At 52.4% G+C, this 17,216-nt stretch overlaps 1 protein-coding gene across 4 annotated transcripts in view; it reads left to right on the top strand.

Annotated features, from left to right (window-relative positions):
• Positions 1-16,803, top strand: part of STK24 (serine/threonine kinase 24) — a 42,782-nt gene extending 25,979 nt beyond the window's left edge. For 3 of the 4 annotated variants that reach the window (XM_060191782.1, XM_060191784.1, XM_060191780.1), the window contains exons 4-11: positions 5,333-5,441; positions 7,103-7,260; positions 8,260-8,445; positions 9,272-9,417; positions 10,758-10,887; positions 12,573-12,641; positions 12,987-13,123; positions 16,198-16,803. In XM_060191782.1, coding sequence (XP_060047765.1) covers positions 5,333-5,441; positions 7,103-7,260; positions 8,260-8,445; positions 9,272-9,417; positions 10,758-10,887; positions 12,573-12,641; positions 12,987-13,123; positions 16,198-16,234 — 972 coding nt within the window. In that variant the 3' untranslated portion in view covers positions 16,235-16,803. Of the gene's footprint in view, positions 1-5,332; positions 5,442-7,102; positions 7,261-8,259; positions 8,446-9,271; positions 9,418-10,757; positions 10,888-12,572; positions 12,642-12,986; positions 13,124-14,812; positions 14,852-16,197 lie in introns of all 4 variants that reach the window. The other variant, XM_060191781.1, reaches the window with a different exon arrangement.
• Positions 16,804-17,216: the final 413 nt, after the last annotated feature.

Below are 17,216 nucleotides of genomic sequence, written 5' to 3'. Positions count from 1 at the left end.
CAAGGGCAACAATGCCAGAAGATGAGATGCCAGCCGGAGCCTTGTGGCTGATCTGAGGACTCAGAGAGTCTAGTGGACTGAGCTGGAAAGCCATTTGGATGACGAATGTCTCAGGTTCCTTCTGCTTCCATCCAGAACCCTCTAGAATGTTCTCTACAGTGGCTGTCAGTGCCTGGCGCTGGTGGGTACTCTGCCATCTGTCACCATCCTCTCCAGCTGCCAGCGTCTGCAGGGAGGGACCTGCAATCTGGGTCACTGCCCACCCACATCATCTACTGCTTAGTCACTGGGCAGAGCCCTCAGGAGTGGCCCCCAAGTGGTGACCATGCGCCCACAAGACGGTCTCTGTAACAGGAAGGAGGGCAGCACAGGCCATGCAGAGATGACGCACAGTCTAGAACTTTCTTCCCAGGAGACTTTCTTCTGCAGAGATGATCTGAGGGTCCCGCTGTCTTCACCGTGGAAGAGTCTGGTAGCGGGAAGACCTGTCCACACAGCCAGTTCTTGCCCAGTAGTGGGGGACTGCAGTGTAGACAGCCATTGTGTAGACAGCCCCCTTAACAGTGACTGGGTCCGGGTGGTGGCACACCTGGTTGAATGCACAGGTTACAATGCGCAAGGACCCTGGTTTGAGCCCCTGCTCCCCACCTGCAGGGTGAAGTAGGTCTGTGTGTATAAAATTTCTCAGTTTCGGGCCAGGCAGTGGCGCATCTGGTTAAGTGCTCACATTATATGGTGCACAGGGACCCAGGTTCAAGCTCCTGGCCCCCATCTGTAGGGGGAAGCTTTGCAAGTGGTGAAGCAGGGCAGAAGGTGTCTCTTTTTCTGTCTCCCTTCCCATCTCTGTTTCTATCCAATAGTAAATAAATCAATAAATATAAAAATAAAAGTTTTCTGGGAGTTGGGTTATACCGCAGCAGGTTAAACACACGTGGTGCAAAACGCAGCGACCAGCGTAAAGATCCTGGTTTGAGCCCCCGGCTCCCCACCTGCAGTGGGGGTCCATTCACAGGCGGTGAAGCAGGTCTGCAGGTGTCTGTCTTTCTCTCCCCCTCTCTGTCTTCCCTCCTCTCTCCATTTCTCTCTGTCCTATCCAACAGTGATAGTATCAATAACTACAACTATAAAAACAATAAGGGCAGCAAAAGGGAATAAATAAAATAAAATAAAACATACATTAAAAATAAAAGGGAATAAATAAAATAAAATATACATTAAAATAAACGTTTTCAGCAAAACACTCTCACCCCCAGCCTAGGTCCTCCTCCTCCTCCATCAGCACCAGGACATGAGTTCTCTCCCTGGCCCAAGTTTTTTACTTTGGTGCAATACACCAACTGCAGTCCAAATTCTGTGTTATCCTTTCTATTCTTGTTTCTCAACTGCTGTTCACAGTGAGACCATCCCATGTTCATCCTTCTCTTTTTGGCTGATCTCACTTCACACGATTCCTCCAAGCTCCATCCGATGTGAGATGAAGAAGGTGAATTCAAATAAAATATTTGGGGGGAAAAAAAAGAATTTTGTCTCCCATTTGAGATGAATCACACATTCAGTGAGATGTCTCCCACTTTCCCTCTCTGTGGTCCCCCCCCCCAGTCTGGAGGGTGGAGCTGGGAAAACTTGGAGGGCAACCCCCACCCCAGGGCAGTGACTCAGCTCCCAGGGAGCTCAGAGTCTTATCTCCAGTAGCTGCTGTCCGTCTGTCTGTCACACTCCCTCCATAGGGGAAGGGCGTGTCACTCAGCCCAGCCCCTCACACATCCCTGATTACCTTCTGGGGAGAAGCTGGGATGGGGCAGTGCCTGATCCAGGCTTCAACTCTTGACGTTTGGTGTATTGCACCAAAGCAGAGGACTATGGGAAAGGAGAGAAAAGGCAGTGTGAAGGGACATTGGGATCTTGTTGTGTCTCCTAGTTAGCGATCAAGGGGAGACGAGGTAATGCCTATGTGTTAAAGACTAGGCTGTAAATCAGTCAACCCTCCAATTAAAAAAAAAAAGTGCAATCCGAAGAGAAATAGCTCACCTGGGCTGTGCACAGCTTTCTTCCCATGTGTGTTGGCCCAGGTCGGAGCCCGGCCCCCACCGCATTGAAGGGAGCTTCGGTGCTGTGCTCTCTTACTTTCTCTGCACCTCCCTGCCTCCTCTTCTCTGACTTAAAAAGAGAAAAAGTTTGTGAGAACTATGGTGTTTTCCTCCTGCAGGGAGGGTGGAGGCCCAGATCTTAGGTGGTAGGTGCAGTGTGGAGCTAGACCCCTGGCTCCCTCATATTTTTTTGTAAATGTACTTAATGGGGGCCGGGTGGTAGTACAGCAGGTTAAGTGCACATGGCGCAAAGCACAAAGATCAACATAAGGATCCCGGTTTGAGCCCCCAGCACCCCACCTGCAGGGGGTTTGCTTCACAAATGGTGAAGCAGGTCTGCAGGTGTCTGTCTTTCTCTCCCCCTCTGTCTTCCCCTCCTCTCTCCATTTTTCTCTGTTATCCAACAGCAACAACAGCAATAACAACAATAGTAATAATAACAAGGGCAACAAAAGGAAAAAAATGGCCTCCAGGAGCAGTGGATTCGTAGTGCAGGCACCGAGCCCAGCAATAACCCTGGAGGCATAAAACAAACAAACAAAAAAAACAAAACACCACAACAACATACTGTGTGTGTGTGTGTGTGTGTGTGTGTGTGTGTGTGTGTGGGTGTGTGGGTGGGTGGGTGGCCAGGTGGTGGTGTTGCGCCCTGTTAAATGCACGTGTTATCATGCACAAAGACCCAGGTTCAAACGCCCACTCCCTGGACATGCAGAGGGAAGCTTTAAGAGTGGTGAAAAAGGACTTGAGGTTTCTGTTTTTCTCCCTCTCTATCTCCCCCCTCAGTTTCTCTCTGCTCTGTCTAATAAAAACGGGAAACAAGAAAAAGGAAAAATGGTCACCAGGAATGGTGGATTCATCGTGCAGACAGTGAGCCCCAGCAGTAACCCTGGCGGGCAGAAACAAGCCAAAAATGCCTTTAGTGCATGCCTCAGTCTCATGACTTCCAAATCTATGGATTTGGGTTATACTGTCTTTCCCTGTCTAGTCTGAAACTGTTGCCATGGACTGAAATACCAAGTTCAGATCCAGCCTGAGTGTAAGCCTGGAATCCCGCCTTTCTCTCTGGCGGTTCCATTATTAGAACTTTGGGGAATGCAGGCTGCTTTTCAAGTAGTTGATGCCATTGTGCTGAAACTTCTTGCTAGACAGACTGTGTTGTGCTCACCACCCCTGCGCTCTGAAATCTTTTCTTCTCCTTGTGATTCCAGAAAATGAGCCCAGGGTCTCATGTACCTACGACTCCGTGAGCTAATTTTTACTCTCTAGCTTTGAGGGAGGAGATAGAGGAGACAGATGTAGAGAGAAAAAGACATCACAGTCTTGCTCCACCACCCATGGAGCTCCCCCCAGGAGCTGTCCATGGTACTGAGAGGAGAGGACCCCTCCTACGTTCATGGAGCTCCCCCGGGTGCTGTCCATGGTGTTGAGAGAGGATGGGCGCGCGTGCACGCACGCGCACACGCACACACACGTGGGCGCCCTTCCCCACCATTCATGGAACTGCCTGGGTGCTGTCAATGGTGCTGAGAGGAGAGGGCCCCCCCCATCCATGGAGCTTGGTAGGTGCTCTCCGTAGTGCTGAGAGGAGATGCCCCCCCAGTCCTGCCCCACCATCCATGGGTGTTGTCCATGGTGCTGAGAGAGGAGAGACCTCCCCAGCTCCCCCTCCCCCCCAGTGCAGTCCATGGTGCTCCTCTGCAGTGTTGGGGATTGAACCTAGAGCCTCACACCAAGTAAGGTTTCGTTTTATGTGCTGAACCGTCTCGATCCCATATTTTTTCTTTAAAGGGGAATCTGTGTACTCAGCATTGTTTCTGACATCTTTGAATAATTAAGGATTTTAAGGAATCTAGACTTGGGATTTGAGTTTCGCAAAATAACGTTACACAATATGTACCAAGTATATGACCAAAGAATCTGTGATCATTAGGGTTTGGGAAGATGGCGCCTTTTGCACAGCTGGGACCCCAAGTTCAATCCCTGGTACCCACCTTATGCCCAAACTGAGCAGTGCTCTGGAGGAAGCTCTCTCTTAACTCCTTCCTTCCTCCTTGCATGATAAATCAGTGTTTTTTTATTAAAAAAAAAAAGGAATTGAGCTGAAAATTCTCTTTCTCCAGCCCCGAGATTCAGGTATTAAAACCCCTCTGGGGAGGGTAGCCCAGAAGCAACTGGCCCCTGCCTGTGCTCCTGGCTGCTGTGCTTTGATAAGGATTCTGTGCGTCCTGGCCGGGCCAGGCCTGTCGCTCACACCCTCGCCGCCTCCACCTGCAGGCCCCGGCTCTGACCTTCCGTTTTCCCACCAGCCTTCTGGGATTCTTGGTTAGTTTGGTTTCATCCAGCAAAGTCATTTTCTCCATTCTTCTTTCTTTCTTTCTTTCTTTCTTTCTTTCTTTCTTTCTTTCTTTCTTTCTTCTCTCTCTCTCCTTTTCATAAGGGGGGGAGACTAAAGTACTGCTGGGGTCTGGAATATGGTAGTGCTGGGGATTGAACCTGGGACCTCAGGGGTCTTGGGCATGTATGCCTGGTGCACTACCGCCACACTTTTAAAGTGCCTTTTACATAATTTTTAAAGGGACCAGGCAGTGACACACTTAACAGTGCACGTGTCACAGTGTTCACAACCCAGATTCAAGCCCCCACCCCCACCTGCAGGAGAGTCACTTCACAAGCGGTGAAGCAGGTCTGCAGGTGTCTGTCTTTCTCCCCCTCTGTCTTCCCTCCTCTCTTGATTTTTCTCTGTCCTATCCAACAACAACGATATCAACAACAACATTAATAACTACAACAATAAAACAAGGGCAAGAAAAAGGAATAAATAAATGTTAAAAAAAAAAAAAAGACTTTTCATATCTGAGGCTCTGAGGTCCCAGGTTCAGTCCCCAGCACCACCATTAGCCAGAGCTGATCTGTACTCTGGTTTCTCTTACTCTCTCACGTTAAAAATGTAAATAAATAAAAGATTAAAAAGACTTATTTGTTAGCACAAAAGAGAGAAGGTGAGAGCACTCTCTGTGATCCCAGCAATTGAACCTGGGACCTCATGCTTGGGAGTCTTATGCTTTCTCCACTGTGTGGGCCACCTCCCAGGCCACACCCTCTACATGGCTCTTAATGGCTGGTGTGGGCAGAATGCCCGTTTTGGAGAATAAGTGCCTAAAATTTCACTTACTCTTATCCCATAAACGTTTGCCACCTCAAGGACCTCTAAGCGACTGTAACGTGTCTGCTTTTCTTGTTAGTTAGAGCCTGGTTCCCTGGATGAAACTCAGATCGCGACCATATTGAGAGAGATCCTGAAAGGACTCGACTACTTGCATTCAGAGAAGAAGATCCACAGGGACATCAAAGGTAAGGGAGGCGGCTCATTTTTAAATACTGTGCGTTCATTTGTTAGGACAGAGAGAAATTGAGAGAGGAGAGAGAGAGAGGGAGGAGGGGAGGAGAGGAGAGACACCTGCAGCACTGACTGCTTCCTCCCTGCCTGTGGGAACCAGGGGCGTGAACTCAGGTCCTTAGCTCGAGGTGCTGTCTGTGCTCAGCCGGGTGAGCTGACCGGCCATAGAAAAATGCCTTGTTTTCACTCCTTGGAAATAACCCCAGGTGCAGAGGGGTGCAGTCCTGTGGGGTCCCTGCTCTGTGCCCTGGGGATACACTGGCTGGGGGCTGGGGTGGGGGGCTCGGAGAGCTGCGAAATAGCTCGCTTGGACAGTGAGCTGCTTTGCCGTGTGAGTGACCTGGGTCTGAGCCCGGCTCCCACTGCATCGAAGAAAGCTTTGGGTCTTTGGGGCTCCCCCCCCCCCAAGTCAAAAAACTACTCTGCAGTCACAAACAAGGGTATTGTGTCCTTTGGGACAAAACAGATGGAATGGGAGGTCGTGATGCTTGGCAAAATGAGCCAAGGTGAAAGACAGCCGCCAGAGGGTCGCACTGCTCTGTGGCATCTCAAACACTGGCACCTGTGATCTTGAAACACACACACGCACAAGCAGACTGTCTCTAAGACTTTTGACAACTATGGTGGTTACTTTTGGGAGGTGGGAGAGGGGGACATCGAACTTTGGTGGTGACTTTCATCGTCATAAATAAAACATGGAAAAAGAAAACAGAGGACAGAGGACAGGGGAGATAGCATAGTGGTTATGCAATGAGACTCTCATGCCCAAGGCTCAGCCAGAGTTGAGCAGTACTCTGGCCTCTATCTCTTTAATTGAAATAAATCATTCATATATATAGATTATGTCTCACACACACCCTCTTACTAAGCTTGCTGGCTAACTGAGAAAAATGGCCTTTTAAGAAATTGTATGGGGGTGGGGTGGGGCAGGTTAAGCACACACAGTACAAAGTGCAAGGGTCTCGGTTTGAGCCCCCGGCTTTACACCTGCAGGGGGGTTGCTTCACAAGTGAAGCAGGTCTGCAGGTGTCTTATCTTTCTCCCCCTTTTCTATCTTCCCCTCTATAAATTTCTCTCTGTACTATCATATATATATATATCACAGAAAAAATGGCTTCTAGGAGCAGTGGATTTGTAGTGTAGGCACTGAACCCCAACGATAACCCTGGAGGCAAAATAAATAAATATTAAAAAAAAGAAAAAAATTGGGGACTGGTGGCGGCACACCTGGTGAGTACAGGTTACAGTGCGCAAGGACTGGGGTTCAAGCCCTGATCCCCACCTGCAGAGCAAAACCTTCACGAGTGGTGAAGCAGGGCTGCAGGTGTCTCTCTCTCTCTCCTTTTCTATCTCCCCATTCCTCTTGATTTCTGGCCATCTCTATCCAGTAGTAAATAAAGATTAAATAAAGATTTAAAAAATTGGACTGAGGGAGAAAGCGTAATGGTTATGGAAAAAGATGATTGTCAGAGCTGAAGCACCAAAGATCCCAGGTTCAAGCCTCAGTACCGCCAGCAGCCAGAGCTGAGTAATGTCTCTGGAAAACAAAGCAAGGCAAAGCTGGCGTCCCCTCAGTAACAGAGAACTCAGCGGTGTCCCGGGTTTGATCTTGCAGCTGCCAATGTCCTGCTCTCCGAGCACGGGGAGGTGAAGCTGGCCGACTTTGGTGTGGCAGGCCAGCTGACCGACACCCAGATCAAAAGGAACACCTTCGTGGGGACCCCGTTCTGGATGGCGCCCGAAGTCATCAAACAGTCAGCCTACGACTCCAAGGTAAATGCACCCCCTCCCCCCGCGTGGGGGGGTCCCCACAGCCACACCCCTGTCCACACCCCCACCACCCTCAACCTGGACCCTGTCGCGTCTGGTGTCTTCGTGTCCCAGCTCTGCTCACCGCAGGCCTGGATCCTCCAGATTCCCCCGCGGCCCGGCCTCCCCTCTGTCCTCCCGGCTCTGGGCTTCTTGGGTTTTGCAGAAGCAGCTTCTGGGCAGGAAAGAGCTTCCTGCAGCCTTAGCCTTGCTCCCGAGTGAGTCTGGTCCGAGCTGAGCGCAGCAGATGGTTTTTGTTCTGACACCTGCTCTTCACTCCTGTTGGACCCCTCTCCCCTCTCCCCTCCCCTCCCCATCCCCTCTCTCCTTCCCTCCCCTTTCCTCTCTCTCTTCCTCTCCCCTCCCCTCTCCCCCTCTCCTCTCCCCATCTCCTCCCCTCACCTCCCTCCCCTCCCCATCCCCCTCCCCTCCGTTTCCCCCCTTTATTTGATAGGACAGAGAGAAATCGAGAGGAAATAGGGGAGATAGAGAGAGATACCTGCAGGATTTGCTCCACCACTCATGAAGCTTCCTCCTCCAGGTGGGGAGCGGGGGCTTGAACCCAGGCTCTAGAACGTGGCATTGTGTGTGCTCTACCAGGTCTGCACTGCCTGGGCCCCTCAGCTTCGATTCTTACGCTTGTTTCTCATGACTCAGTGAGGGGGAAGGGAAGAGAGAGCCAGCCAGTGCCAGAGCTGCAGGATGCTGAGGAGGTGGTGGGGGACAGACGCTATGCCTCCCACCAGTGTGTGTAATGGCAGGGGAGAGAGTGTAGCAGTTCTGCAAAGGGACTCTCATGCCTGGGACTCCAAAGTCTCAGGTTCAAACCTGCCCCCCCCACCATGACTCTGGCTTGGTTTTTGGTTTTCCTTTCCTGCCAGAAACACTCGCCCCACCCCCCCCCCCACCCCCACCGCGGCTCCCCTCGCTGCACCCCCAAGGGCCCCGACTTTGTCATTGCAGGCAGACATCTGGTCCCTGGGCATCACTGCCATCGAGCTCGCCAAGGGGGAGCCCCCGCATTCGGAGCTGCACCCCATGAAGGTTTTATTCCTCATTCCAAAGAACAACCCCCCGACGCTGGAGGGGAACTACAGCAAACCGCTCAAGGAGTTTGTGGAGGCCTGTCTGAACAAGGAGCCAAGCTTTGTGAGTGCCGTGGGGCCGGCCTGGTCTGGAGCCGGCTGAGGGGCGATTCTTTGTAACTAACAAAGAGACACCTTTATTGACTGGCTACAGAGAGAAAACTAGAGGGGAGAGGGAGAGAGAGGCACCTGCAGACCTGCTTCAACTCTTGGGAAGCTTCCCTCCTGTGGGTGGAGACTGGGGACTTGAACCTGGGTCCTTGTGCCTGGCCCCTTGAATGTGTTTCTTTCCTCACTATTACTACCTGTCTTGATCGTCTCATTTCCTTTTTTTCAAGAGAGATCTTGGGCACCTGCTCAGCACCCAAGGGCCCGGCATCTGCTGGCTACTTTCTGGCCTCTAGAATCACTGACTGAGCGAGCAAGCATGGGGTGGGGCCCAGCAGAAAGACCGAAGGCTTTGCCTCCTACCAGCGTTTGTGACGGCATAGGAGAGAGAGCATAGTGGTTATACACAGAGAGGCTCATGCCTGAGACTCCACAGTCCCAGGTTCAGTCCCCCACACCACCATAAGCCAGAGCTGAGCAGTGCTCTGGTTGGAAAAGAAAAAGACAAAAAGGCAACAACACAGAAGACTGGGGGATTGATTAGTCGAGCTCTCCTCAAGAGCCCTTTGTAGTTTCCCACTTGGGCCCGCACTTAGGCAGAAGCCACGGGCAGGCGGGTGAGGAGTCTGACTGGCCAAGAGACAGAGAGCTTGGGCTGAGGATACGCAGCGGGCTCGCCGCTGTGCTGAGGGGAGCCGGCCTCGGGGCAGAGTCTGCTGTGGGGTGCGGGGGCCTCACCACACGCCTCTCCCCTCCTCTGGGGCCGGCGGGCGCTTCTGCAGAGACCCACCGCCAAGGAGCTGCTGAAGCACAAGTTCATCCTCCGCAACGCCAAGAAGACGTCCTACCTGACGGAGCTTATCGACAGGTACAAGAGGTGGAGGGCCGAGCAGAGCCACGAGGACTCCAGCTCCGAAGACTCGGACACGTGAGTGGCCACTGGGAGGCGGGGAGAAAACAAGGATTTCTGTTTGTTTGTTTTATGTATTTTCCCTTTTGTTGCCCTTGTTGCTTATTGTTGTAGTTATTGATGTCATCATTGTTAGATAAGACAGAGAGAAATGGAGAGAGGAGGGGAAGACGGGGGAGAGAAAGATAAGACATCTGCAGACCTGTTTCTCCGCTTGTGCAGTGACCCCCCTGCAGGTGGGGAGCCGGGGGCTCGAACCAGGATCCTTAGGCCGGTGCTTGCACTTTGCACTATGTGCGCTTGACCTACTGCGCTACCGCCCGACTCTCAGAATTTTTTTTTAATTGACTCCAGGATTATCCCTGAGCAGCCATGATGAAACCACTGCTCCCAGCAGCCACCCCCCCACCCCCCGTTTCTGTTTTTGCTAGGAGAGAAATTGGGAGGGCAGGGTGTCAAAGTTCAGGGCGCCAGTATGCCAGGCTAGCTTCGTGGCGGGAGACAGACGACCAGGGACTCATGGCCGAGCGGAGAAGCAGTATTTCTTTATTCATGAGCGAACGGTTCAAAAAACTAATCTAATCTAATCACAACCCAAGTCTGTCCTTCTTCTCTCTCCTCCTATGGAAGAGTCAAGAACCAAGGAAATACGTAGGATAGGGGGCGGGGAGAAGGAAGAAGCTCAAACTAGCAAGGACTAAACCAAAATCTCCCGAAGGCAGGGGGAGTGAGACCAAACCAATGTAACAGAATGACCATGTAAATAGACCACAACGTCAGTCAAGCGATGGAACAGAAGGATCTCAGAAGCAGGACTAGAAGCATACCGACAGCAGGGTGGATAGAGAGGGATAGAGACAGGGAAACACCTGCAGACCTGAAGTGGCCCCCACAGCCAGCTCAGGTCGGTACGTGTGGTAATGTGTGTGACTGAGCCACCAAGGTGGGAAATTTAATAAATATATATCATTATTATTATCACCAGGGTTATTGCTGGGGCTCGGGTCCTGCATGACAAGGGGGTGGGGTGGGATAGAGAGGGTAAGAGAAAGACACCTGCAACACTGCTTCACCACTCGTAAAGCTTCCCCCTGCAGGTAGGGAGGGGCTGGGGACTTGAACCCGGGCCTTTGCACATGGTAATGTGGTGAAAGAGGTTGACGGGGCGTTCCTGCGTGGCTGTGGGCCTCAGGGTTGGAGCCAGAAGATTCAGGGGATCTGCACTGGAAGCCTCACCCCAAAAGTCTGCGCCTCACTCCTGGGGCTCGCGTGCACTCATCCCTGCCTGTGTGCCTTGGTTCACCATCATTCATTCCTGTCAGCATCCAGAGCTCACCTGCTTGTGTCTCCATGTCCAGGGAGACAGATGCGGACGGGCAGGCCTCAGGGGGTAGCGACTCTGGGGACTGGATCTTCACCATCCGAGAGAAGGACCCAAAGAGTCTGGAGAATGGCACCCTGCAGCCATCGGACTTAGAGAGAAGCAAGGTGCGTGGCGGTGGGCGGCGGGCGGCTGCTCCTCCCCATGTCCCCGGCAGGGGTAGGGGGTGGGGTCCTCAGATGTGCAGGCGTCAGACCCGGACTTGGGCTGTGTGCTGTACCCCAGTACCAGCAGTCCTGCAGGCCAGCCTGCGTGTGCCAATACTGATCTGGGTGGTAGCAGGGGGTCACGGGTGACATGGCTTCCCGGCTCCTTCCACACGCTGCTCTGCTCGCTGGGCTTCCTGAGGTAAAGCCTGAGGCTCAAGTGTTGAGGCTCTTAAAGCTGAGTATGTTGACTTGGGTGCTTAAACCTTTTATCACGGGTATGAATATACAAACTCCTTTTTTTTATTATTATTTCTTGATTTGGGAATTCATGTTTTACAGTCGACACAGTAAATACAATAGTTTGTACATGCATCATATTTCTCATTTTTCCACACAACAATACAACCCCTACTAGGTCCTCTGCCATCCTGTTCCAGGACCTGAACTTACCCCCTGCCCACCCACCCACCCCACCCCCATTCCAGTCTTTTACTTTGGTGCAGTACACTAACTCCAATGGAAGTTGTACTTGGTGTTTTCACTTCTGATCTTGTTTTTCAACTTCTGCCTGCAAGTGAGATCATCCCATATTCCTCCGTCTGTTTCTGACTTATTTCACTTAACATGATTTCTTCAAGCTCCATCTAAGATGGGCTCAAAATGGTGAAATCACCATTTTTACTCTGAAAATGTCCAACAGTTCTAGTTTATCTACTTCTTCATTTAGCTCCTTTGTTTCTTTATTGATTTTCTGCCTGGATGATCTGTCAGGTTGAGAGAGTGAGGTGTTGAAGTCCCCTACTATGACTGTGTTGCTGTTAATATATTGCTGTAGCTCTTTCTGTAGATGCTTGATGTATTTAGAGGGCCTCTCCTTGGGTGCATAGATGTTGATAATCATTAAGTCCTCTTGATTGATTGATCCAAAAACCTTTTTTTAAAGTTTTTTAAAAAATATTTTTATTTATTATTGAATAGAGACAGAGAAATTGAGAGGAGAAGGGAGACAGAGAGACACCTGCAGCCCTGCTTCACCACTTGGGAAGCTTTCCCCCTGCAAGTGGGGAGCAGGGGCTTGAACCTGGGTCCTTGTGCACCGTAATGTTTGTATTTAACCAGGCGCGCCGCCGCCTGGCCCCTAAAAACCTTTGACTTTAGGGCCAGAGCCTCCCTTGCTGCTGTAGAGTGTTTTTCTTTTAGAGAGAGGGAGAGACCACAGCGCCTGAGCTTCCTCTGGGGCCTCAGCACCTCCTGTGGGGTACTGGGGCAGTGTCCTACCCACTAAACACTGTCTCTCTCTCTCTCTCTCTTATTTAATGAGAGAAAGCTATGGAAAGACACACACGGAGAGAGACCAAGAGCACTGCTGAGCTCTGGCTTGTGGTGGTGCTGGGGGTTCAACCTGGGACCTCACTGCGTCAGGCATGAAAGTCTTTGCTGTCCCTCCAGGCTGTTATTACCATTTTTATTTGCTGGAGGACCCTCCAAACTGTTTTCCGCAGGGACTGTAAGCCATTATTGAATCTCTCATAAACAGTGTTTCAGAGGAAGAAGAATGGTGAGGCTGAAACCCCCCATAGCTCTGAAAACCAGTCCAAAGTATGAAGGCAGGGTCTCTGACGACCTCCTTTTCCTCCTCCCAGATGAAAGACATCCCAAAGAGGCCTTTCTCTCAGTGTTTATCTACAATTATTTCCCCTCTGTTTGCAGAGGTAAGATTCCCAGCTGACCTGGGGGAGGTGATACAGAGGGCAGGGTGGAGGGGTCAGTGCTGTCAGTTCACAGTTGGGAGGCGGGGAGTCATGCTTCTGGCTGGAATGCCCCCCCCCACATACACACCCCCTTTTGCACCTGAGCTCTTGAGCTCCACTGATGGCTGGAGTGGGTCTCCCCGTATGGAGACTTAGGCCTGACTGACAGTACTGGGAGCCCAGAGGATTGTGGAGTGGTGCCCTTACGAGCTCATCACCTGCTGGCCCACACCAGGGGATATGGGAAGGTGGTGGTCCATTCGGGTAGTCACGACTCTCATCCCCTCTGTGTCCCCGTGCTCCCAGCTGAAGGAGAAGAGCCAGGCATGCGGAGGGAACCTGGGCTCCATTGAGGAGCTGCGGGGAGCCATCTACCTGGCGGAGGAGGCCTGCCCCGGGATCTCAGACACCATGGTGGCCCAACTGGTCCAGCGGCTGCAGAGGTGAGGGAGTGGGGGAAGCCACACTCGACCTGCAACTGTCAGGCTGGCGCGAGCACTGCCGACTGCCCGCCCCGGTCTGCTCTCGCCCCACCCGGGCGGCAGGGGGATCTGCCTCTAGAAGTGTGCGCGTGCGATGAACGCAGAGAATCTGGAAGCTTCTGGCCGTGCCAAGGCAGACTGGCCTCTCGGATCCATTATTAGTTATTAGCAGTTCAGCATCAGTTCGCAAAGTTGTAAGGTTTCAGAGTGTGGCTTGAGAAACTCGTGGATGTGTGGTACAGGGGATGGAATTTTTTGCAAGTTTATCTTCCTATGCTCCACAGATGAGCAAAGCCACCTGGTTGTGCCTTTCACCTCTTCACTTATTTTACTGAGCACAGGCACCTCCAGTTCCATCCATTTTTGTCCCGGATAGTAGAGTTTCGTCCTTTTTGATCACATAGTAGTATTCTTCTGAAATATATACATATATATTCTTTTTTTCTTTATAAAAATTTATTGAATAGAGGCAGTGAGAAATGGAGGGGAGGGGGAAGATAGAGGAGAGAGAGAGGTACCTGCAGCACTGTTTCACCACCTGCGAAGCTTCCTCCCTACCGGTGGAGGGCTGGGGGCTTGAACCTGGGTCCTTGTGCTTGGTAACGTGCACTCACCCACTTGCACCCAGCCCCTCTATTTTATTTTCATGGCTTCCTTATCCAGTCGTCTGTGGATGGGCATCTAGGCTCCTTCCATACCTGAGCTGCCGTTTGTGGCGCAGCTGTGAACTCGGTGCGAGGCCCTTTTGGATGAGTGTTTGTTTGTGTGTCTTTAGACACAAAGGTCTGCCTGATCTTGATGACCCAACCTCTGTGTCCACCCTAGAAGTACTGCCCCTGGCAGAATGCTGGTTGCTGTCTGTCTGCTCTCATACTTTGAAGCCCCGTGTGCAGACACCAGGCGGTTTGGCTCAGACAGTTCAGAGAAGGGCACGGGGCTGAACCCGGGGTGGCCGAGCCCCTTGTCCCCAGCCTGGAAGCCTTGTCATAACTGCATTGTGCTTGCTCGATCTGTCCCTGCCGGTGGCCCTGGTCCCCGTCCTCTGGGGGGCCGGCCTGGACCGACTCCCCTGCCCACTTGAGCTAGAGCGGGGTGCTCTTGGCTATATGTGTGGGGGTTGCTGCTTCTGCACTTCAGCATGTGGGGATACTGTCCCTCAGCTCTCTGTGTACCCCACACCAGACCCCTTTCAGCCACCCTCACCAGCTGTCAGGGGCTGAGGGTCTCCTATCTGGGGGTGGGGGTGTCACCACTGCCTCCCCAGAGCCAGACAGTGCTATGGCATCACCAGGAAACAGGAAGGGCCTGGGGGCCACCATTCCAGCCTGTCGCCATGTCTTTGGGGACGGCTTGCTTTCCACTGTGAACTCCACGGTCACTAACCTGTTTGTTTTGCTTGTCACCACTCTGGCTCTGTGCCGACTATTCAGAAAGCGAGACCCCCCAAGGAGAGGCAGAGAGAAACCACAGCACTTAGCCTCCCCCCGCTGCTTAGGCAGTGCTCCCGTGCGGGGTGCCTGGGGCTGGGGCCTGGGTCATGTGTGCCAAGAGCAGGTGCCTTACTAGGCAACCCATGTCACTGGCCCCAAACTCACCTTTTTTTTTTTTTTAACCTGCATGTCTGATTGTTGTGTTCATTCTGGCTTCTAGGCTAAATCGTATATGTGAAACTGTCCGTGCATAATTTTAGTGAGTCTCTTCTTCCCTCTTCAGGTTGCTAAGTCACTGGAGCAGTTTTGTTTTTTGTGTGTTTGTGGTCATCATCAGATCACCAGGGCTTCACTGCTCTGGGATGACTTTTTCAGAGAGAGAGAGAGAGAGAGAGAAGCAGAGAGAGAGAGAGAGGGATCGACCACAGCCCCTAGAGCAATTACAAAGAACAAAAATTTCTGGGGGCTTTTGCTGGGGTATCTGTCAAATGGCAGATATAGTACCCAATGTGGAAGTTGTCTTACAACCTGGGTTATTTGGGTCCGTAAAAACGTGGCAGCAAAATAAGCAAAGAGGGAAAGACCGGCCAGCCACGAGGCTGGAGCCAGGAGTCTTCTGATGTACGTTTCCCAGCGTACAGCTCTGAGGTGCGCAGGTCCTGGGGAAACGGGAAGAAAGGCCCACAGGAATGGTGGCAACAACGAAGAGAGAAAAGCCAAAAAGTGCCAAGTGCTACCAGGCACTCAATTCAGTAGTGTGTCAGACCCACAATTCCTTCTGAGTTCACGTACTGACAGCAGCCGTGTGCTAGTCACGTTCCTGTCTCGGCGAGCCCTGAAGCTTGCTTGCAGTGGTGTGTGAGCGCACGCATGGGGGGGGGGGGCAGGCTCGAACCTGGGTCACTACAAGGCAGAGCAGCGCACCATCCAAGTGAGCTATTTCTCCAGCCCCATTCTGAGACTTTCTAGCATCCCCTCAGAGAACGAGCCATTTCTGACGTTGGACGGCAAAGCTGCCTCCCGGGTTAAAAAATACCAAGAGCCTAAGAGACAGGCTCGTGCCAGTACATGGCTTTGCCTTCGAACCACATCTCTGCAGTGATCCTAGGAGGCGGATTTCTGGACTAGGCCTCATAATTCTGGGCCGCAGGATAGGGGTTTCACATGCTGATTCTAAAGGTGAATTTATTTATTAACTGACAGGCAGGGCTGTGGGAGGAGAAACAAAACATCCCTCCGGCGCACGAGAGGCCTGGGGGGATCGAACTCAGGGGACCTCAGACGCGGTACCCACCACGCCACCTCCCAGGCCAGAGAGTCCTTTACGGACGTATTGACGTCACGCGCCCGCAGCCTTACCTTGTGGTTGGGTGCCATCAGTCCCTGTTTCTTACCCCTGTAGGAAAGGCCGCGCAGGGATGCCGGTTACTCCCTTCCAAAGTCCATGTTTAACCTGCTGTTGGCCCTCATGATTTTCGATTAGCGGGGGATGTGGGAGACGCCCAAGGGCTGGGGCTGTGGTGGGGGGCGTGCCGTTTGAGTGTCTGCACTGGGGGTGGAGGACACTCACTCACTCACTCACGCTGCCTTTCTCTCTCCCTCCAGATACTCTCTCGGTGGTGGCGGACCTGCATCCCACTGAACCCCAGCCCCGGCCTTTGGGGTGTGGTGGTTTGTTCCTTTTCTCTTTTTCACCCTCTTCCCAGCCCCCCTCCCCTTTTTTTAAATGTCAACAACGGACTCTGCTGAAGAGGCACCCAATTCCGGGGACTGCCCCCCTACACAAAGCCTCAAGACGGGTGGGCCGGCTGGGCCCCTCCCGGTGATGGTTTTATTTTATTATTCTTGGTGACTTTTGTTTTTTAAATTTTAACCATAGTGCACATATCAAGATTAAAAGTGTCTTTAGCAAACGCAAGGAAACAGACCAAGTAAGCCCTGAAATGTATATTTGGGAATCCGCTAAGGCGACCGAAGAAACGTAACCTCAGGTATCCTGCTTCCTGTGGACGGGCAGCCCGCCCCCCAGGAGAGAAGGCTCTGGCACCCCCAAGCCCCCCCACCCCACCCTGTGTACAGATCTGTGTATATATAACAGCATCCTCCCCACGCACCCGTCTGTCGTGACGAGGGCAATCACTGTGTACAAATCACCCACGTGCTTCTGTAGATAGTGCCCGTGGAGTAAATATCTGACCAGCCGGAACTGGAGTCTGTCGCCTTGCCTTTCATTTCCCCGCACGCTGGGAGCCCCTTGGCCCTGGGTTTTGGGTTTTGCCAGGAATCACCATCAGCACCCCCCTGGTGGACACGTGCATTTTACCCCCCCACCACCAGCCCTGCAGCCCACCGTTCACCGCCCCCCTCCTGACCCCCTTGGGCACCGCCCACCTGACCCCCTTGGGCACCTCCTGACCCCCTTGGGCACCGCCCCTCATCTCTTGTCCGTTGACGGTACTCACTCTCTCTCTGTCATCCGCTGTGTGTGTCTGATCAGGACGACCCTCGCCCCAAGAAGCTTTAAGTTATTTTCACCCGCCCACCTGCCTCCCTCCCAGCGTTGGAAACCAGTCCTGTGCAGAGCCAAATGCCGACCCCTCGCCCCACCTGCAGACGTGTCTGGA

Source organism: Erinaceus europaeus, chromosome 5, assembly GCF_950295315.1.
Source record: "Erinaceus europaeus chromosome 5, mEriEur2.1, whole genome shotgun sequence".
Taxonomy (NCBI): domain Eukaryota; kingdom Metazoa; phylum Chordata; class Mammalia; order Eulipotyphla; family Erinaceidae; genus Erinaceus; species Erinaceus europaeus.
Note: the sequence above shows the minus strand (reverse complement) of the source record. Positions and strands in the feature narration are given on the sequence as shown.